The following is a 23,036-nucleotide window of genomic DNA, read 5'->3' on the forward strand; positions in this document are numbered from 1 at the left end:
GAATTGTCTTTGATGAGCCAATCATCTGGGTAAGGGTAGATCTACATACCTCTTGGTGCCTTAGATAGGCCTCAGGGATCAAAAAATTGCAATGTAGAACCTCCTCAGCCATCCCAATTTGCAGCAAACCCTTCAACCTCCTACAGAAGAAGGGTCCCTGAAGCTGGATCGAAAAAGGCTCATGGAAGGTAGAAGAGAGCCACAGTGGATAGCCCTGTGGCATCATACTCATGATCCAATGATCTGTAGTTAAGGAGCACCATGACAGTCTGAGGGGCATGTTGCCCTTGGGCGCACCCTCCAAAAAAGACACTTGGACACTGATTTGGGACAGGTCAGGTTGGGAGTAAGAGTGAAGCTTTGACTGTCTCTTCTTGAACCCTTATATATTTGCCCTATCCCCTATCCTGATGGGAATAGAAAGGCTGAGCAGAGGAATCCCTGGTTTAAATTTTTTACATGGAGGTTCCGGGGCACATAACCTGAGCGTGCAGACAGGGATGTAGGAGTTTAAGCAATGCATCTTAATGTGTGCCTGTAAACAGGGCTGCACCATCAAAGTGGAGGTCCTGTGCAGATTGGTGTGTGGAAACTCTGGACATGCGCAACCAGGACACCCTCCCTATAGACACCCTCCGCATGGACACCCCTGACGCCACGGTACACAAGGGAGCATCCGCAGCAGCCTCAAGCACCACTCCATCACCCTCCTCTGCCAGGGCCAGAAACTCTTCCCTCACATCCCTCCAGAAGAGAAGGCTTGAACTTTGTTATATCCTGTTATATATGTTCACATCACAGCAGACTATGAAGGACTGGTGATTTACCACCTATAGCACTTATCAATTTCAAGTTACTTATATAAAAATAAGAGACTAGGAATCTAATGTTAAATTTCCATATAGAAAAGACTGACCCTAAAATCTTAGCAATTTTCTTTTAACATAAAATTTTGATATACATAATCAGCCCAACATTTATCTACTGCCTCACTCCCCAGAACCTGATTCCTTAATTCCACATTTGAAATAAATTGAAACAAATTCCACATTTGTCAGGATATAAAACATGAATGCGCAACAAAATACGTATAAGCTTCAGAACCTAGCTCTTATAATGAATAAATACAAAACATACCTCTTGCCCAGTAAGGAAGAGAAGAAGATCTCCTTCCTCTTCTTCACACATGTGAATCTGGATTACTGTTCGAATGGCCGCCTCCAGGTAATCCCTCTCTGGTTCTGGAGTATAGAAAATCTCCACAGGATGGGTACGACCAGGGATAGTTAGGAGAGGGCAATTATCAAAATAAATCTGGAACTTGCCAGCATCTAGAGTAGCACTCATAACTATAACCTGTAAGTTTAGAAGAAAAAAAGCATTATTCCAAAATTAACATCATGAACCTACAGTATTCTATATTTAATAGATAGTGAGAAATTCAACTTAAAATATATAATTTAAGGATCAAATTTAGTATTGCATTCCAAAATTTCCTTGGTTAGTGGTACAATCAACCCACGAGAAACTGTAGAAAAAGTTTTCTTGATATATTGAAACAAACACTAGAAAAACAATTTTTATAACAAAACTGCTTTTACATGGCTTTCATTAAAGAGAATGGAAGTCATATCTCAAAGCAAATATAATCCTTATTGTTAGCAAATCTATTAGTAAACATAAGGACATCTATAAAAGAATTGGAATAGGTACTGCTTCCTACAAAGCATAAGTGGTACTGACCTTCAAGTCAGATCTTTGTCTTACAACTTCTTTCAGAACTCCCATCAAAATATCTGTAGCCAATGTTCTTTCATGGGCCTCATCAAGAATTATAACACCATAGCGCTCCAACAGTGGGTCATTCATAGCTTCGCGAAGTAACATACCATCAGTCATGTACCTGAACGCAATAATTTTAAAATTAATATTGAAGTATTATCTGTGTAGAAAATTCTATAATTCTCTCTCACTCACAATAACTTCTACCCTACCAATTCCTCCCCCAAACAGCAACAACTCAGGGTCAAATGGTTACAGGAATGTGTGTGGGGGGGGGGGGGGGGGAAGCCCAGTGAGACTCAGGATCACATTTTTAATCAAGAGAATTAGATAAAGCAAGAGCTAAAGCTCAAGGGTCCTTAGCTTGTTAAGGATTTCTTTTAAAGAAGGACAATTTCTAGAAAAGGATTAAGTGATTCTGGTTATGCACACTACTAGTCTATACATCCGATATAACTTTTACCCTCATCTTTCACACCCCTGCTCCCTCCTATAGTTTGCTGTAACTCACGTATATGTGATCTTACATTATAAATTCTTTGGGGCAATAACTTTCTCTTCCTAAAGCAGTGGTCCCCATCCTTATGTCCAAGATAAAAAAAATGTAAGGGCAACATAAAATCTAATCTGGCCCTTCCCCAAGCTCCACCCACTCACTTTTACTGGACTAGATAGAGGTTTGGGATGCAGGAAGAGGTATGGTTGTTGGGCTCTAAGAATGGGCTCAGGCCTGCGATGCAGGAAGAAGTGCTGGCTCTTAAGAGGGGGTTGGAGGTTGTAATGCAGGCTCGGGCAGGGTGGCCGTTATGTCGGACAAGACCCGCAGATGGCAGCAGGAGCTGGGAGCAGTTCAGCCACACGCTGAGAGGAGCTGCCGGTGTGGGGCGCTGGCTCCTGGGAGTAGAGCCTCTCCTTTCGCTGTAACGTCCCCTGCAAGTAGAGCCCTGCTGATCAGCGGATACCGATGTCTATCTGTGGGCAAACATTTGTAGACATGCAGAGTGGTATACACCGCTCCCAGAAGGAAGCCATGAGCCCTAACAGTAAGGGGCATGTGGCTCTGTACTGCTCCTCTCTGCTGGTGTACAATGCCCATCAGCTTCCACTGGCCAAAGATCTCCATTCCATGCCTATGGGAACTGTGGATGGCGATGCTTGCAGGAAAGAGCAGCATGCCAATACCCTCCCTCTACCACAAACACATGAGGCTGTGCTGTACGGGCCTGTGGCACGGAGCCAGGGCAGGAAGGGAGTAGAGATGTAAAATCCCACTTTAACTGGGTAAATGTCAAGTTTAACCTATTGGGGCAGGAGGTGCTCCTGACCACATGGGCTGGAGTGACCCCATCATAGCCCTCTGCCATAGGCAGGGATTGCTTCAGCCTGCCCAGAGCAGCCCAAGTGCAACATGCTGGGCCTCACAGGGCTGGAGCAGCTGCTTGCCCATGGCAGGTGGGCAATTGCTCCAGCCCCTACTTGTTAGCTGGGGGGAGAGGGGAAGAAGTCTGCACCTGGACTCAGCTGGGCTAAGGGGGAGAAGGGAGAGCTGGGAAGCCCAGTGGGACAAGACAGGGGTTGGGACTGTCAGCGAGAGGATGGGGGGGGGGTACAGAAATGACCTCCCTTGGTCTGGCAAAATCCCTCATCTGTAACCAGTCAGGTTCTGAGGGTGTCTGGTCAGAGAGGTCTAACCTGTATTTATATCTGGAAATACTCTGGATTGTTTTGGTAATGAACAACCTGAACATGGGAGAGGTCTAGGTTGGACATCAGGAAAAAGCTGTTTCACTAGGTGGGCGGTGAAGTACTGGAATGGGTTACCTAGGGAGGTGGTGGAATCTGCATCCCTGCAGGTGAAGTCTCAGCTTGACAAAGCCCTGGATGGGTCGATTTAGTGGAGATTGGTCCGGTCTTGGGCAGGGAGCTGAACTTGATGACGTCCTACAGTCTCTTCCAGTTCTATGATTCTAACGTCATAAAACTCATTTCTAGATAATAAGAGGGCCTCGTCCAATGCCACAAGTCTGATTTCATCTATTTTCTCATGGTCTTAATTATAGGTGAATTTTGAAATATATAGATTTGTTTCTCCCTATTCAAATAAACTGAGTCTCACCACAATAAAAGGACTGAACTGCTAAGACTGTCAGCTTTTATTTCCTTACAATGCCAGTCTACTTCCTTGACTAACCAACTGATCTCTGCACATGACCATAATGAGCCAGGAGCTTGTAGGAGATGGGGAATATTAGCAAGTATATCTATGAATCCAGGGGGAGGGATCCCAAAAGCTGCACATGAGCCTATCAGAGGGGAAACTCAGTGTGTGTTGGTTTACATATGCCAGCACTTTGGGGGCTCTACCATTCCAACCACAATACACAAAGAACCGTGTGTAGCAGAAGCACCTGATACACCAAGGTCTCTTAGGCATCCCAATTTATTGCCCTGCTCCCCTTTATATGATCACTCACAACGTTCAGCTCCAAAAGTGCTCTATAAGATGTGCATACAGACATCCAGAAGAGAAGAAAGGAGTTAGTGTGAATGAAGAAAAGGGGTTTATGGGTAGTATGTCTTGATTGGAAACAAAGGAGTGACTGGAATCCCACAGTGACTCTCAGTGAGAGAGCAACCCTAACTTTGTAGTTGGAGAACCTGGACTAGGTAACTCCTGACAGCAGCTGTTCTAATAAGCCATAGCAATTCATTAATATGCAATTTATCTCCAATATGATAGGTGAAAATCCTCTCTTTTCACAAGTCCTTTCACTTCTCCCCCGCAAATCTGCACGCCCCCCGCCCAATCAGCTTAATCCCTATATTTCTCCTATTCCTTGTGGAAAGACCTCTATGCCCACATATTTTTTCCGTTCTCTCATAACTTGGCTAACTCCAGACACCCAACCAGACTCTATATCCCTGGCACAAGCCTGCTACCCCCCCAAAAAAAGACAACTGACTGCTTTTAATTGACTGTTACAATACTTACTTCAGAATTGTTTTTGCACTACTGCAGTCTTCAAATCGAATAGAGTAACCAACTTCCTGGCCCAACATCACATCCATTTCATCAGCAACTCGTTGTGCAACACTCATTGCAGCAACTCTCCTAGGCTGGGTACAAGCTACACCTCTCTTAGGTCCAGGTAATGACCGCATGTAGTCAACGCACCACTGAGGGATCTGTAAAGAAAAAATTTGCAATTTACACACACTTTAAATCAGTGTTTCTCAACCAGTGATACGAGTACCCTTAGGGATACTCGAGAAAAGTCTAAATTTTTGTTTTAAGTTTTACAGCACTTTATTATTTTTGTACTTTTTACACCCAAAAATTTAATCACCCACCCAGCTACGACTACATTGTTTAAGCAAACGTGTTGCAATGCTAGAAAAAAATTGTGTCTCCCCAAAAACTATAGGTACTGGCAGTATTTATAATTTTTTTTCCAAGAATACTTAATAAAATGTGTCTAAAGAGGAATAACCATCTGAATAAAAAGAATCCTAAGGAGTAAAAAAGTTTGGACACAAGTAGCAAGAGTGCATTCGGTAACATGGATACAGCTGTACTTAGATTCTTGAATAGAAACATGCACATAAATGCTTCAAATATGTGAAGCAAAATGACGCCACTATGCAAGACGCCAGTAAAAATGTAAGTGTGAAGCTAGCTGCTGAAGTGCCACCTCTCTAAACAGAGAGAGTCTCAACATGACCTTAAAGCAGCAGGACTGCCAAGTTACAGAAGTGAGAAATATACTTAGACTGCCATTTAGAATAAGTTTTCCTGGTAACAGCAGAATCTACTATAACGGTGTTAAATAAAAAAGCTGGGTGGACTTCAGGGATTTAGTTGGATTCAGATAAAAACAAGATCTCTTTACATCAAGTTTACAAAGAAAAGCCTCACCAGAATCAACGTGCAAGCACAAAGGTAGACGACTGTTTCACAATAAAGAAGAACTCAGTCTTCATCCCTGATAGGAATTTACAATAAAACTATGGCACCACACAGTCCTTATAAAACTTATCATGCGGATCAGTAAGAATCTGATGCCACTGTGGGAACCAAAATTACTGTCACCAGGAAAATGGACTTTCCTTGTAAGAAAGCCATTTCACAGATATCAAATGGATCAGAAAGAGCTTTCATTAGCTTTGTTACTGACCTGCAGAAAAATTGGTGAGGGCCCCCACACAAACGAGAAGAAAAAAAACCCTCACTTTTGTGGCCCCTGACTGAGGAGAAAGACACTCACCACATTCTCCTCACTTGGGCTCCCCAATGCTAGAGGGAGGCCCCCCAAGCCTTGAGGGCTGGATCCGGGGAAGTCAGGGGCCACATCTGGGCCCTGGGCCTTAAGTTCTCCACCCCAGTAACAGATGGTAGAGAATTTCAAATACAGGTATTTGCACTACTGCAGTCTTCAAATCAAATAGAGTAACCAACTTCGGTATTTGTGGCCTCTGTCCAGTATTTTCTGGGTTTTTTTTTTTACTGGACAAAGGCCACAAATACCGGACTGTCCAGGCCAACACTGGACGCCTGGCAACCCTAAGAAAGAGACAGCTTTGGATACATTTCTGACAAGCCAAACAAACTAAATGACCATTCAGTAAAGTTCTTTTAGGGGAAAAACACAAATTAAGTCAAATGAATAATCTTATCAAATCAAAAATTCCAATTTTTGTTTGCTTTTGTTGGAGTTTTTTGTACAGGGGGAGAGGAAAGGACACAGGTAGCGTTTACAGGATTTAAATGAGACTTTTCATCTTCTAAAAACCTTCACTGTTTAAAAGTTTACAAAATTCACGAAGTCCATGGTAAAACTACAATTCTTGTAATTCTTCGTGGATGGACAACATACACACAGAATTCCTATGTATTCAGCCTCAATTTTTATAAACCAAGCACAGGGCACAGGCATCACTGCGGGCATGTTGATAGTGCTGTGTTCTGCATGAGTAGGGATGCTAGAGAGAGCGGGTAATAGATTACTCGACTAAAATCATGAATTCTTCGTTAGTGAACTATTTTATAGTCCCCACGGGAGTGGCCATCAGTCAATGCAATCCGACCCAACTTCCAGGGAGCCCCCTGGTGCCCCAAGCTTCTGCCTAGTGGGCAGGTGACATGTGGAGCCCATGCTGGGGGGGGGGGGGGGGGGAGAGAAGAAAAACTAGCTTTTATTTTAAGATGGCTTCCCCCAGCACTAGCTCCTGCCTCCCCCCCCCCCTTCTTCCTCCGATACAGAGGCAGCAAGCGGGGGGCAGGGGAGAATGCGAGTGGTCTAGAAGATTAACCCATAAGCCTAGGCTTATGGGTTAATCATCTACTAGACTACTCGTTCACATCCCTAATAACAAGACCCTCTCAGGGAAGTAGCTATTATCTCCATGAGTCGATCTACACTAACAAAATTTAAGAGCATTATCCAAGTGCCAGTTACAATTCCAGAGTGAAGGTGAACTCGAGTTTTGTACTTTCAGCAAAGATTCAATCATTTATTGACAGTACTGTCAATAAGCACATGTTGATTAATAAACTTTAAGAGAGCATGGGAAAAGAGTTGTGAATCTTAATTTGCACTTTCCATTCTGATTATGCCAACAATGGTACCTCTGTGTGCTTTCACTGCTGCTGCCGTCACCTACCAGCTCTATGTTCTTTGGGGAACTAGGATACAGTATCCAGGTTGCTTGATTCATCAAAGGCCTCTGCCCCTCTGTTTGAACCAATGTGGACTGGAAGACTTACAAAAGCAATGAAAAGGCAGGAGAAGGCACACTGAACCACTTCAGCCAAGTGTGACAGGATTAAGGAAACTCCCCTATACACCAAAGGCAGGATTGGAAAAAATTTCCATTAGCATATAGAATGGAGAACCAAGATTTCAAGGTAAGAACACTAGGACCAGAAAAGCAGGGAAGGACATGAATTCTGGGAAATCTCTGCTCCAGATGTTAACAAACCCATGCCTACACACATTCAGCTCAGTAGTTAGACTAATTCTATTAATAAATCGTCTACTGGTATCTAAAATACTGAAGCTACTTAATTGCATTATGAGCTCCTTAGAAGAAACACCATCCACAGCCAGGAATGATTAGTTCTTATTGTCTAGCCCGAATAAAACTTTCATACACTCCCTTAAATGCTCAGTTTACCCATAAACAAATCTAGCATTCCCCTTGAACCTTTGTTCCTTTCCACAAAAGCTCTTAGCTATGCTCAAGTAAGGTTTCTGATGTATGAATTCAAATTCTGCACCAGTTTGTTTGGGACTTCATCTTATCCTAACTGTGCTGGGGGTTCTGCTTGTCTCCAGCACTCCAGACCATCAGCTACCACCACCACCTGAGAGCCCTCATTAATTCAAGCTTCATGGAATGGCAAGATCCATCTCTCACTCTAGGTATAGCCTTCTAACCCTGATTTGTGTCATCAGCTACAGTATGCTAAACCTAACTTTTTGTAATCCAATTTCAGTTAGATTTAATATTGCAACTGTTTTGTTGGTTTGTCTCCCCTTGTATGGTTACTACCTGGAAATAAGTAACTTCCATGGTTAACCTAGTTGCTCCCCCTCTACCTGCCCACCCATGCTGAGTACTTCTGGCTTCCCCATTCACTCTGGAGCAAGGCTTCTCACACCTAAGCTAAAGATCCCTGCAGCGCCCAAAAATCTTGTGGGGTTTGCTCATCAAGTGGGTTAGTACCATAAAGTAAAAATTGGGATTGAGACTAGGGCTGTGAAAGTGTAGTCATGAACAGAGTTAAGAAATGAGCCTAGGCTCATTGGTTAACATGCGTGGTTACACACAGCTTCCCCTCCCATACCATACTCTTGCCTCTGTATAAAGCCGACTCCCCACATGTACTGGCTCTAGCAAAGCTGCCATCCTCCTCCACCCGGCATGGCTGCCTCTGACACAGAGGCAGCAGCACAGGACAGCAAGTGGGAGCTGCCTGTGCCCCACATATAACTGCTGACATTTTCAACAATTACATGATTACTTATACAGGTAGTCCCCGGGTTACGTACAAGATAGGGACTGTAGGTTTGTTCTTAAGTTGAATCTGTATGTAAGTCGGAACTGGCATCCAGATTCCGCCGCTGATGAAACTGACCACCAGTTCTGACTTACATACAGAATCAACTTAAGAACCCCAAGCGTCCCCCAATCAGCTGCTGCTGAAACTGATCAGCAGCTGATTCCAGGAAGCCCGGGGCAGAGCAACTCTGCCTCAGGCTTCCTGTAGTCAGCGCTGGTCAGTTTCAGCAGCGGCTAAATCAGGATGCCTGGGGCAGAGCAGCTGGGGTGCTGCTGGGTTGCTCCAGTAGTGCCGCTCCTCGGCACTACTGGACCAACCCAGCAGCACCCCATCGGCTCTGCCCCAGGCGTCCTGATTCAGCCGCTGCTGAAACTGACCAGCAGCGGCTGAATCAGGACCAGAGCAGCTGGGGTGCTCCTGGGTTGGACCAGTAGCGCCCAGAGCGGCGCTGCAGGACCAACCGGCAGTACCCCAGCTGCTCTGCCACAGGCATCCGGAGAAAAGCCTAGTCTGCTGGGGGGGGGGGGGCCCTACTAGCTGCGCCCCCCCCACCCCAGCAGACCAGGAAGACACGGGCGGCGGACCGAGACGCACCGCGGTCCCGCTGCCTGGGTCCTCCGCGGCTTTGCTCCCAGTCTCCCTGGTCTGCTGGAGACCAGCAGACCAGGGAGATGGGGAGAAAAGCCTCTGAGGACGCCGGCAGCGGGACAGCCGCGGGGCGTCTAGACTGTCCTGCTGCCGGCTTCCCCCGCGGCTTTGCAAAGCCTCGGGGAAGCCGGCAGCGGAGCAGTCCAGGCGCGCCTGGGGTGCCCCGCTGCCCGAGCCCCCCTCTCCGCTTTGCAAAGCCACGGGGAAGCCAGCAGCGGAGCAGTCCAGGCGCGCCTGGGGTGCCCCGTGCCCGAGGCCCCCCCCCCCCCTCGGCTTTGCAAAGCCGCGGGGAAGCCAGCAGCGGAGCAGTCCAGGCGCGCCTGGGCTGCCTCGCTGCCCGAGGCCCCCCGCAGCTTTGCAAAGCCGCGGGGGGGCTCGGGCAGCAAGGCAGCACAGGCGCGCCTGGACTGCTCCGCTGCCGGCTTCCCCGCGGCTTTGCAAAGCCGCGGGGGGGCAGGTGGAGGGGCTCGGGCAGCCCAGGCACCCCTGGGCTGCCCGAGCCCCTCCGCGGCTTTGCTCTGCGTCTTCCTGGTCTGCAGAGCAGGGAGACACAGAGAAAGCCCCAGAGTACACGGGCGGCAGGACCGCGAGGTCCTGCAGTCCGTGTACTCGGGGGCAGCCTCGTTCGTATCTGCGGATCCGACATAAGTCGGATCCGCGTAAGTCGGGGACTGCCTGTATATACTTTAACATCCCTAATACAGACATGCTGTTAAGGGTAAAAATCCCAGGTTTTTGATAATTAAATGTATTATAGGGTGTCCATTTTGAAAAACAACATGGAAAATTAGTCCCCTGACATTGGGTCTGACAGGTTTTCCTGCTTTTTTTACAGCTGAGAGGTAAACAAGTTCCAATGAGAACCAGAATTACCTCAGAAGATTCTACCCGTAAAGAGTTGCGGGGCAGATTCTACAGGGTTTCCCGCTATAGATTGCATAAAAGGCTGGCAACCAAACAGCTCAGGGCTGCGTATCCTAGTGGCAGGTTGTGTGGGGTTTTCCTTTTCAGGTCATCTAGACTCGGACCAGTCATACTGAAGACTCCACATATACTACTAGATAGCCAGCAACTTTGCCAGTTGTAGGGATAACATATCAATGTATTAAAGATGATTCCCCCAAGTGGAAGTGACTCCCCATAATTTGTTCCTCACAACTTAAAGTGTTTAGATTTATTATTAATTCTTATTCTTATTATTTGTTAAGATTGTTAAATGTTTAGATTTATTATTATTATTGCCCCCTTTAGAATATAATGTATTAGATCATGTAACTTAGAACTGTTAAGAATATAATCCTATGTAGCCAAAAACAGCCCCCCCTCTGTGTCCCAGGACATGCTCAACCTTGTACAAGGGGCTGCTTGAAATTGACATTGTAACAATGCATTGTCAAGCCACTAACTCTGCTACCAGAGCCAAGCCCTGTAATTGACTAAGGGCATTGTTACATAATTAACGCCTGTTCTCTTTAAAACATTGTAACTTTTTACTCAGCACTCAGAGAATGTTTTAAGCAATACCACCCAGAAACTTTTGTAACTACAACTTTTATTATTATACAAAATACTGTATGGAAAACATTAATTAGGAAATGTATGTAAGAAAGAGAGAGTGCTTGAAAATGGTTCTAAGAGGTGCCAGCCTGAGAATACAGCAACAAAGGGCTGAAGAAGGCGTCAGGTGCCAGTGCAACCAAAAGGTGTCAAGTGGAAAAAACCAAGTACTGGAGGTCCACCCGATAAGATCACTAACGAGCACCTGGCAGCCACCCTGAAAACATCAGCATGATGCAGCAATTTCCATAGACTGGCATAGGAAAAAATTCCTATAAGAACTGGACTAAAAAACTATGGAATTAGAGTCCAAGGTTCTGCTGCCAGCCCACCAGGAGCTTCAGATGCGCATCTGATCAGAACTTTGCTCCCCACTACCATCACTTGTGTACAGAGTACCTGGCCAATATTCTGTCACAAGCAACTTCCAGGCTGGTATCCATACACAGAACTTAAATAAATGGATGTATAAATAAATGTTTTATTTATTTTATATATATATATAAATAAAAGTGTATAAGAGTTAAGTAGTGATAGGAATAAGTAGTTAAACAACATTGTTTGCTTCTATCTTTTCTTTATTTTTTATTATCTTTACAATAAATGTGGCTTTTTGCCTTATCCCTCTCATATGATCCTGCTTGCTTTTATTGGTACAACACAGTTACCTTCTACCAGAAGCGGGAAAGATTATGAAGGCTCTCCTCAGTGTTCCTCTCACAGAGCTCTCCGGGACCATGAGATCTGAAGTCCTGAACATCCATCTTGGGAACTTTCAAGATGGTTTCTATACATTTGTCTCTCATACTTACCTTATTATTCATACTCAGCCAAAAGTTTATTTTGTTCATTGGGTTCTGGGGATTGACTACTATACTGGTTAAATTGGTTTTGAACTACTTTGGGTTACCCGTTGAATTCCCTATTTTTGTAATTTTTCCCTAAATAAGTTTTCTATATGTTCAGTTTACCTACCGTGAGTTATCTCTGAAGAATTAAAGGAAGAGAAAGGCATACCACCAGTTGAGAGATGATGGCTGTCACAGAACCGGACTGAGGGTCTAGTTTTGTTAAAGGACCCCCTGTAGCCATATCTTTCTAAAATTATTTAGCCACCTAAATGCTTAAAGTAGGAGTGTATGAGGATGACAGCTTGGAACTGCTGTTCAACCCAGTGGCATAAGCTGTCAGCTTGGGACTGCTGATTAATCTGTTCCTCTCAGACATACTCTTGTTAATGTGTGTGCACATGTTCATCTGATTTAGGGAGGGAAGAACCAAGCCTTGGATAAGCTCCATTGGGAGGAAACTTGCAGAATGGAGTAGCAGAACTGTGTGTGAAAACACAAGTAGTATACTGATACCACTGTACTGCTCCGCCACAAAAAAAAAAAAAAAGGGATTGTACTGCCACAAGCAGCACATTGATAGGAATGTAAACCCTCCCCCACCAAAAAAGAGTAATCCAAATAAATGAGCAGGAAGCAAAGTAATGGGATATTCTGATAACACTGCTGAAATTGCAGCCTTGAAGGATTCTCTGTCTCATGGAATGCCTGAGCTAAGTAAGGAGGAGAAAAAAAGAGAACTTGGAATGACATTTTCAATTAGATTCTGCAAGCTTCTGTTTTATCAACAAGGCAAGCAGAGGCCCTGGAAGGTGAACACTGAATACAGACAGGAGAAGGAAAGAGTGGAGAGGAGAACACGCCAAGAGTACCAGCAGGAAAAGGAGTTCCAGGATATAACAGGAGTTTTCCACCGCACCAGCCCACACTAAAAATTGTGCATCTACAAGTTCAACAATCGTAGCTCACTTGCCACTGCAGTCCATGGACAACTCCACTACAGCACCTACCTACACCTCTTCCTGAACATTCCCCAAGACCGCAAACTTAGCCCTACCACTCCTCACTGGGAGAAATTTAAGGATAAAGAGGTTTTATATACACTCATCTATGAATGCCACAGTTGCTGTAAAAGTAGCTAAAATGGACATAAATGCTCTTTCCACTTAAGCTCTGTTCCGTAAAATTAAGTTAAATGTATTTGCCTTTAAATTGCAGATTCTTTGCACTAGTTTTGTTACTTTCGGCATGTGCTGTAAGTATCATTGTGGCTCCCAGGGCTTCCAAAGTGGAGTAGCCCTGCTATAACGTGAACCACAACTCATAGGATCAGTGACAAAACTGTTATCAAATGTACAGCAAGCACTGCAAAATTAATAGATTAACTGAGCATTGTATTTATAGATGTACACAAAGCACCAAAACAGTAGGGCCAGGTAGAGCATAGTATACCATAATGCATTACTGTGACCCACTGTTGAAGTGCTCTTTTTATAGACTCCAAGACGCATAGCTTGAAATTGAGCTCTTCTAAGAATCCTTGTGCCTGGCTGTTCAAATTCAGCGGACATGAGTTCCACCTCTATCACGGCAGCAACTTTTCCCCATTTGCTTCAGATACTATGCAGGAAAGAGAAGGCATCAATAACCACTGAAATCCAATCTTGTGATTAAACAATGCCAAAATCCTTTCCATTTACCAAAAGCATATTCAACTGTAATTCTGTACCTGCTGAGCCAGTACTGCATTTTTCCTTGATGCAGTTGCAGCGTCTGGTGTGCAGGTTCATGAGCCAGTGCGCCTGGGGCAGGCTAGCTCCCCCTGGATCACTACTAGGATTTCAACATTTCCAGTAAAGTTCCTGCCTGTAGCTTTCTGAAAAGTCTTAAATGTGTGAGCATCATGTACCTTGCTGACCAGCCAACATTAATATCAGTGAAGTTGACTCTATGAGCCACCAATGTTTGCATAAAAATAGTCCTTTCTAATGGCATACTCTGTGATAAGGTGGTCTGGTACCACAATAGAGATGAGTGTGCCATCTGTTACTCCACTATAGTTCAGAAACCCCACTGCTGCAAATCCATTCATTGTATCATATACATTGCCAGGAATCACAAGCCCATGGCTGGAAACAATTAACAGCCTTATACACTTGCGTGAAAGCCCGTGCAGTGAATTTTCCTATTCCAAAATGATCCAGCATTCTAAATCTCCATGGTGACACTGCCACTCCCTTGTCCATTGTGACCGCAGCTCTCACTGTGATCCTGGCGCTGGAAGGCATGGGGAAGCTCAGCGCACATACCCAGAAATGTGGCCATGCACATCCAAAAGTTTTACAGCCACTGATCATCATCCCAAAACTGAATTAGCATGCAATCCCATCAGTCAAGTGTTCATTCCTTGGGCACAGAGGCAGCAACCATCTGCAGCTGCTCTGAACACCATTGCCAACCACCAATTGGTTCTTGAGATATATGTATATATATAAATAAAATCAACTGTCCACCAAGAAATCATGTTCCCTGTTGATTTACTTCTTCGGTAGCTCAGCAAATATTGAAGGATTATCTGTTCTATACTTGAAAGGCTTATGACAACAGAGCAGAGCTATACAGGCTCCATGTGTCCATCAGAAACAGCAGAGAGCAAGGATGGCCGAGCAGGTTCATGGGATTTTTTAAAAGAGCATAAAAATTATGATGGATGTCATTATGGACTGGAAACAATTTCAAACTGGAAAGTTGATCCCTCGCACCCATTCACCTCTGTGTGACTGATTTCTGCCCCCACTTTACATTTCCAAAAATTACCAAAATACAGTATGCTAGACAGTGGCATGTTTCACAAAAGGATAACTACCAATAGTACTCTGCACTGTTCACTGATACAGTGCACAAAGCACTGACACAAGGAAACAAGCATGCACACGCACAACAATGGTGGCTTTATGCCAATTTAGCTTGTATCGACCAAAGTTTGTAGTGTGCAAATGGCTTAAGACTTAGCCTACTAAGTCCCAGTCAGTTCTGAAAATGTTATTCTATATGACCCACAACCAAACACACTGGAGGTTTAAGCTATTCATTTGACAGATATGGGCCATCTTATACCACTGCTGATGAATTTTCAGAGACTGCAGCTTTTATCCTTGAATGTATGAAAGTCCATCAAGCAACTGATTTCATTTATGGAGTTCTGAGAATACCAGTTTCTTTTTCAAATGCTTTTTATATTCAGAGTTGCCTCAGACAACCTATTTCACAAAGTGCTGTCTTCATCATTTTTTAAAGAAGTACTTCAGCTGCAGTACCATTGAGGTATGTTAGCATGCTTTTTTTCACTGACAAACAAATGGCTCCAAAAATTGCAGTGAGAGGGCATCTTGTACTTATGTTCTCAATGTTTTCCCAGAGTTTTACATTTTAATTTTGACTAATATATGCTATAAGTTACAGGTTGGACCTCTTTGGTCCGGCACCCTTGGGACCCCAGTGGTCCCAAACCACTTAGTTTGATGGACCAAGGGAGGTCAAGGCTTCTCTCTGAGCAGCAGGTGTCCCCAGAGCCTGGCCTTCCCTCCCTGCTGCTGGCCCCATGCCAGGGCTCCCAGGGTCAGGCTCCTCGGGCTGCGATTCCCACAAGCCACCACTAGTCTCTCTATGCTGGGGTTCCTAGCCAGAGATTCCTCCCCACCAGCACCAGCCCCGCTGCCGCCGGGATTCCCGACTGGGACTGCGGATTCCTTTCAGCCACCACAGGGGCTCCCCAGCCTGGGGCTTCCCAGCGTGGGACTTCCCACCAACCGCAGGACCAGCCCCTGCCAGCCTATCTGGGGCTCCCCAGCACCCACAGGAACCCTAGCTGACTCATACTCCTCACCTCTGGGGCTCTCTTATGCAGCAAAATCCAGGAACCCTCCTTCCAGACCATGGATGTGCCGGACAAGAGAGTCCCAGATTTGGGAGGTTCAACCTGTAGTTCAATCCACTTATATTTTTAAATTTTTTTTGTCTTCATGAATTTATTGTTCTACCTGTACAGGGAGATTTATGTATACAATTCAATAGAGGACTTTTCCACATCAACCCTCTTAGCAGAAACCGGGTTGATGGCGGGGGGGACTCCAAGATTTTGGGTAAATGGTCAAGAGCTGGACTTGTCTATGGAAGGAGTGTGGCATCGGAGACCGAGGCTGGGTGCAGAAAGGAGCCCAAAGTAGGTCAGGAAAAGGTGTGGGGTCCGAGAGGGAGTTGGGTGAAGGAGGTTGTGAGCTGAGGCAGGGGAGTGGGATGTATGACCCAGGACGGGGTATAAGTGAAGGAGAGGATTCTGTCCTGTAATGTGCGGGAGGGAGTTGGGGGCGGAGGAGGGGTTAGGAGGTCAGGCTCTGGCCAGGAGGAACTTACCTCCAGGCCAGGAGCACTCAGACAGGCTCTTTTCCTGCCAGCAGCTCCAGATCACTTAAAGTGGCTGGCTGTTCCAAGTGGCGCTCTGCACTGGGTGTTTGTGGGGGCAGAGGACCAGAGACTTCACACGATGCTCCCCCAGAAAAATCTCTTAGCTCCTACTGGTCAATCCCACCCCAACCCCACGCACGCAGAGAGCCAGAAGGAGCAGCCAGCCACTTTCAGCGGTGCTGCTCTGTGCTACGGGTCTGAGGCTGGATTAAAAGGACTGGCAGGCCAGATTTAGCCCGTATGTTGTCCACCCCTACATAAGTTATATGTAAGTATTCATATCTATACCCAAGCAATTTTGTGATACAATTCTGCATACCACTTCCAATGTCTTGTTTATTTCGTAAGTCCCTGAGTCTTTTGTGCGTTAGCAGGGGACCGTTAGATCTAAATAGCACACTGTTCATTGCACCAGTGGCTTTGGAAAGCTATATATTCAGTACAAGTCTAACCCGGGGAGTCTTCCACCTAGGATACAAAAGGACATCCCAATGTCCTCTAAACGAGCCAGCAACCTACAGAAGAGAACAACAAGAACTAGGGATGTAAGCAACTAATCAACTAACCAAAAGCAAAAGTTTATCAGTTAGTTGACACAGTAGTCACCCTCCCTCTTGCTGCTTCTATCAGAAAGAAGCAGTAGGGGAGGACAGGGGGCGGCAGGAAGAGCAGGTGCTGGGGCGCCTCTATGGGAGGGGTCAGGGGCACAGCGGCAGTATTCCACCCATTCTTTGTCATCTATTCCAGACAACCAGAGCAGTCCTCACCCATGACATGTCCAGGCCCACCATGGACAGGGCCAGACTGAAGCACGCCCTGCCTGTGGCCCCTCCATGTGCCTCCCCACTCAACGGGTTACATCCCTATTAATGTTCATGTATTAGTTTGACTAGCATCTTAGAGATCAATGTTTTAGTTATTAAGCAAATGAAAAGTACATTAAATAAGTATTGTTCAAGAGGGTAAAGCTTGTGATATGCTACTAAGGCACGGATATAAAATTTCTAACAATACTAAACAATGTATCATAGTAAACATTGATTTAAACACTCCAGCCCATACCAAAATCTTCAACTTTAAGCATGAAGCATCAAGTGAACAACAACTTACCTGTGTCGTTTTACCAGACCCGGTCTCTCCAACCAGTACAAAAGACTGGTTCCTAATCAGGATATCTGTAAACCTATCCTTATACTCCCAGACAGGGAGCTGAAGCCGCTTTTTTAAGATTTCATAGTATCGAGGTGTATGTGGTAGGTTTGTGAATGGATTGATACCCTGTGGAAGTATTGCTGGTTTTAGGGGTGGTAGTCCACCACCAAGAAGAAGCATAGAATTAGAGGAAGGACGCAAATCTTTTTCCTTGTCTCTTTCTCTGTCACGATCTCTCTCTCTGTCACGATCCCTGTCACGGTCTTTAGAACGATCATCACGATCCCTGTCACGATCTCGATCCTTCCTAAAAGGAATTCCAGAACACAGCAAAAAAACAGAATGTTTAAGTAAATACAAGACAGGATATATAGCTATGAATGCAGGAAATGTTAACAGAACTAGAGAAAAATGAAGAGTTTATGAAGAAATTAAGTTAATGATTCATTGTGATATACATTATGCAGCTCAAGCGATGTGAATGCACAGAAAATACTTTGAAGTTTCACAAGCAGTTTCAGTAAGTGTATTACAGAAAAGGAAAAATATGTTTCACTAATGTCATTACACAGATCAAATTTTGTGTCTGATGTGTATGTCATGTTAGTTCTGCAAAAATTACAAATACTGCTCATTAATGCTGTCATGTACCTTTAAGAGCAGGTAAAGTCAGAAAAGACTACAAAAATAGCATCATCTTAACCCATTACATGTAAAATTATATAAAGAAAGCCTGGCTTTTTTATCTCTTCTAACTTTTCTAACAGCTTTCTCTCATTCCTTCTATTGATAACACTACAGAGCCATGTAAAGTTATGGGAGGAAGCTGAATTCTATTCTTAATCATGTGCAGTAGCAAAACGGTACCAACTGCTCAAATCTATTATCAAAGATAATGATGCATGAACCAGAAAGAATACAGTCTGATTCTCAAATTCCATGAAGGTTTTGTAGCTCTAGCAATCAGAAAAATCCCCTTTATACTTAAACAGAGCAAATTTGACACGTTAAGTCACTTAGACTCAAAAATGAATCCCAAGACTTTCAAGACTAACTGCATTTACAAAGGAGTCAACCCTCTCCGCTATATCCCAAAATCTAGTTATAAATTAATCTGAAAGATATAATGCATCATTAAATGTTCTTGGTTATAGAACATTGATCTAGTAGCATGAGCCCTCCTGTAGAAAATAAATAATTAAGCTTCTCAGTAATAGTCAGAGAAACCAGTGTGAAAGCTTTTTTTAAGACACAGAAACTAAGGTACAAAACATAAGACGGCATATCAAATTTGGGGCCTGAACTGTAGGATAAATTTCTTTCAAATTAAGGGAGAAACTACAAAATTAAAATAACATGGATTAATCCTAATGATGCAAGAGGGAATATTCAGATCAAATAGCTGGAGTAAACTCAATCCATGTTTTAGTTTTACAAGTTGCCTTCAGGTGGGTATCAAATTTAATTTAGCCTTGGGTTTAGACTTCCAAGAACAAGGACTGTAGACCAATAAAAATGTTTCCCCTAATTTCCCTCCCCAATTCCTGAGGAATAGTTTTCTGGAGGGGATGTGGTGAATTTGGAATCTAGCCATTCTCCTTTCATTGGGAGTAGGGGGGGGGACTGGTTTTATATATTACACCAGGCCTTGAATCATACTGGCACTGTTGGGATTTTGCAGCCACCAGCGCCCATAGGACCCATTTAACCATGTAACTTAATCAATTATACTGTTGGTATTTCCTAAATGTTTTTACATCCCTAATCTACACTAGGTGACTATACTGACATAGTGCTGTATAATTTTGAGTTTATGTCTATACTGCAGAACCTGATTCAGTTAGTTTCAGTTGAAGCTGCAGGTGTTCAATGCTTTTTTAAAATTAAGCCCTAGGTCTAAAGCCAAGCACCTAAAACCAGAGGATAATTTTGAGAATCTGACCCTCTGAAAAATTAACTATAGTTGGATGTACTATACTTGTTCCTAGAAAATATTTACTGTACCAGTACATAGTTTAGTACCTCAAGGTAACAGCACTGTCTCTTGCTGCAAAAGAGGTAATTTATTAATTTATCAGAAAAGCTATAAATAAGGTATTTAATTAAAACACTTTAAATAGAAACTGTGCCTTTTACAAATCTTTGTTTCAACTAGAAGTGCCCTCATCTTCGTCTCTGGAATTTCCACAATATGCTGTTGATACAAATAAAATTGCCTCAAAACAGTTCAGTGGTCAGACATAGCAACTACAACAACAATTGTTATACTTACATATGTAAAAAGCCAAGAATAATTAGTGACTTTTTGACTTGCAAGCTGAAGATTCCCTCTACTTCATATTACTTTGAATTTCAATTTGCAAATTTCAAATGGTGCAACAAAAATAATCCTAATATTCTCACCTAAAAGTGAAAGGCCAACTCATATCTTCAGGAACACTTCTATTCTCCCTTTAAATTTGGGGGGCAACACAAACTCTTCATACAGTGTACCAGGCTGCCTCATATTATTCAGGAGAATTGCAAGAATATGCAGAGTTCCTGAAGAGAGTTTGTGGTCAATTACTTTCCCCCACAGCATCTTATATGCATCTCAGACTGCTGCTGGCCATTCCTCCCTTTAACAAAATAGATGACTAGGTACAGGAGTGTCTACCTGTACCACTGTATTTTTTTATAACCAGCTTAAGTTAGCATGTAGTAGCTTTATTTTTTGCACATTCTAGGATGAAGATTGTTTTTAAAAGTAGCTGTGCAACCAGGCAAAGGCCAATAATCCTTGTTCTTATGAGAAAAGGCCCACAAAAGCTCTAATTTACTATATCTTAATCCTCCATTAATTGTATGATTCCCGAGGTGACCAGCAAGAATCTCTGACACCATTAATATGTTGTTTAATTTGTCTTTTAGAAGAGATCTAAAATCTACAATACTTTGTGTCATCGTTACCCTCACTCTCCCTCTCTAGTGCCTCTGGTTGTTTGTTTCAAAAATTAGTTCCATTTTATCTTAATTCATGCACTAAACCTAAAATGAGCTTTTAGAAGATGCCTCAGGGCCTTGGATTATAACTCTTTTATCCACCACCTGTTTCATGCTATCCTTTTGACCAACACCATCATAATGAGAGTTATGTGACTGAAGCCTGTGTACTTATATAAGAGCATAATATAAAAAAAGCTTAAAACCTAATTTTAAATGAAAGCTTACATTTTACAGAAACTGATGTCTTCTTATGTCTTCACACTACCTAGTTACTTAGTTACAACTCAAAAGACATTTGTTTTCAGGGTTAGAAGCAATGTATTCAGTTGTGGGGAAGGGAAGTCCATTGGGATGCTGCAGAAGTGGCTAGGACTTAAAAATAGATATTTGATTGGAGGGAGAGTTTGAAAGAAGAACATCCCTTGACAATGAAACGCTTTCAATAAGCCTACTCCTAGGATCAGACTTATTAATGAGACCACATTCAGCAGCATGAGATAGGGTAATTTTTTTCGTAAATAAAAACCAGGAGCCCTCATGCTTTAAAGCATGTACCAGTCACCAATGGACATCGACTAGGATGAAATTTTCCCTAAAGGAAAAGGCACTATTCTGTAAACGTTTACTTTGACATTTCTTGCCTCTGTCTCTGAAGCTTTCATTATTAACTTTCACAGATGGAATACTGGATTAGACAGACCAATGATTTGAACTAGCACAGCAATTCCCATGAATATGTGGTCATTTTCGATCATTCGATTTAACTTTAACTGTTGTCCACACACCAACAAGAAAAATCTTTAGAATTATATTTTTGATTTCAGAATGTAAATGCTTCAACCCAAAGGTAAACTAATTTAATTACCCTCAATTTTTTGTTGTTCACTATCCATAGCCCCCCTCCCCCATCAATTTTCAGTGCAAGTTAAAAACAAAAATAAATTTAGAAGTAATTAAATTCACCCCTGGGTCGCCCACCATTGCTTCCTGCGTTTGTGATTTTAAGATTATGTTTATAAATGCTTTCCCACTCTTTCTGTCCACCTCTAGAAAAACTCACACAAAGGAGTGATTGATAACACGGGGAACAATGAAACTCACTAGGCATAAAATGCATGTAGAGGCGGACAGAGAACACACACAAAAGAATACCTTTGCCGTCCCCCTTCACCCCACCCCCGCCAACTTCAACAATCGTAACCGTTATCTGTAAACAGCAACTTGAAAAGCTGTAGTCAGAAGTTGCGGAGATCACTCTAATTTACTGAAGGAAGACGGTCGGCGTAGGGCCGAACACTATGATCTGGTTCAGGCCTTGTCAGAATTTAAAAAAAACACTAGAAATACTGGTCCCTGCTCAGCGCTGCACTGGGAGTCGGGTTCACGGGACTATTCTCGCCCGGGATGCGGGGCCGCGGCGGGAGCTCAGTGACCCGAGGAGTCGGGTAACCGATGGGGTTCCCAACTGCACGGACACACGGCACATCTCGGCTGCTAATCGGAGCCTACCCCGGCAAGATTTCGGATTCCTGCGCGGAAAGGCACAGGGGCCGGTTCCCTGCCACTCTCACGCAGCTCGCCCGGTACCCGCTGCCTCCACCACGTCCCCCGCCCCGCACCGGGACTCCCGGCTTTTAAACGGGACGGACGGAGCCTCCCAAGACTGTAGGAAGCGGCCGGGCTCTTGGGCCGCCCCTCCCCCCACAAGCGCGACGAGGAGACGCGCCTGCCTAGCGCTTTCGCCATGGGGCCTGCGTGCCGCGCCCAGCCGGCTCCGAGCCCCGCCGGTCCGGTCCCCGCCCCGCGCCTCGGCCAGGCCCAGCACTGCAGGGAGCGAGTCTGCCGCCGAGGCACAAAGCGGATTAGGCAGGAACCGCTCCAAGAGGGAGAGAGACCAGCCCCCGCCCCCAGGCCGCGCGGCCAGGCCCGGGCCCTAGCCCCGGCGCCCCTCACCCGTCAGCCGTAGCGCGCTTCTTGCTGGAGGTGTAGTCGTCCCCCAGGTCTAGGCGGTGGCGCTTGGACATGATGCCGGCGGCGGCGGGGACTCCGGGCGCGGATGGGTGCTACGGCTCCGCGCTCTCCGCTCCTCGAGCAGCAGCGGCGGCGGCAGCGCCGCGAGGCCAAGAACAGCAACTAAAATGGCGGCCGGAAGGAAGCCTCGATCCGCGCGAGACACTGAGCGAGCCACTTCGAGGAGGGGGAGGCGGTGCAGCCACGCCGAGCCCGGCTGGGAACCTTCCCCCGCGCGCCTCGGTCCGGCCAGCGGATCGCCCCCTAGAATTCTATTGCCACCCAGGGAGAGGGCCGGAGTCACAACGTGAGGCGGTGCCAGCGGGAAAAGGGGGTGTGGGCGGAGGCGGAAAGAGCTAGTGCTGTAGATGGGACAGCCTGGGCACTGCCCTGGGGCGTAGCAGGAGCAGTTCCCCTCACCCCAGAGAGGTGGTGCTCTGAGTTGGAACCAGATTGAGACTATGGCTCGCCCACCTATAGCCTGTCCAGGTGCAGGCAGATTGCTTAGAAGAGCACAACTAGGCCTG

General features: G+C 44.8%; 1 protein-coding gene across 2 annotated transcripts in view; it reads right to left on the reverse strand.

Annotated features, from left to right (window-relative positions):
- DHX15 (DEAH-box helicase 15) overlaps positions 1-22,730 on the reverse strand; it is a 76,988-nt gene extending 54,258 nt beyond the window's left edge. The window contains exons 1-5 of one of the 2 annotated variants that reach the window (XM_075930637.2): positions 22,453-22,730; positions 17,473-17,821; positions 4,775-4,968; positions 1,744-1,903; positions 1,138-1,356 (exon numbers count right to left, since the gene is read on the reverse strand). In XM_075930637.2, the coding sequence (XP_075786752.1) occupies positions 1,138-1,356; positions 1,744-1,903; positions 4,775-4,968; positions 17,473-17,821; positions 22,453-22,523 (993 nt within the window). In that variant the 5' untranslated portion in view covers positions 22,524-22,730. The remainder of the gene's footprint in view (positions 1-1,137; positions 1,357-1,743; positions 1,904-4,774; positions 4,969-17,472; positions 17,822-22,452) is intronic. The other variant, XM_075930636.2, reaches the window with a different exon arrangement.
- Between the last annotated feature and the right edge of the window lie 306 nt (positions 22,731-23,036).

The sequence above is a fragment of the Pelodiscus sinensis genome, chromosome 4 (assembly GCF_052426305.1).
Source record: "Pelodiscus sinensis isolate ZL-2025 chromosome 4, ASM5242630v1, whole genome shotgun sequence".
NCBI classification, from domain to species: Eukaryota; Metazoa; Chordata; order Testudines; family Trionychidae; genus Pelodiscus; species Pelodiscus sinensis.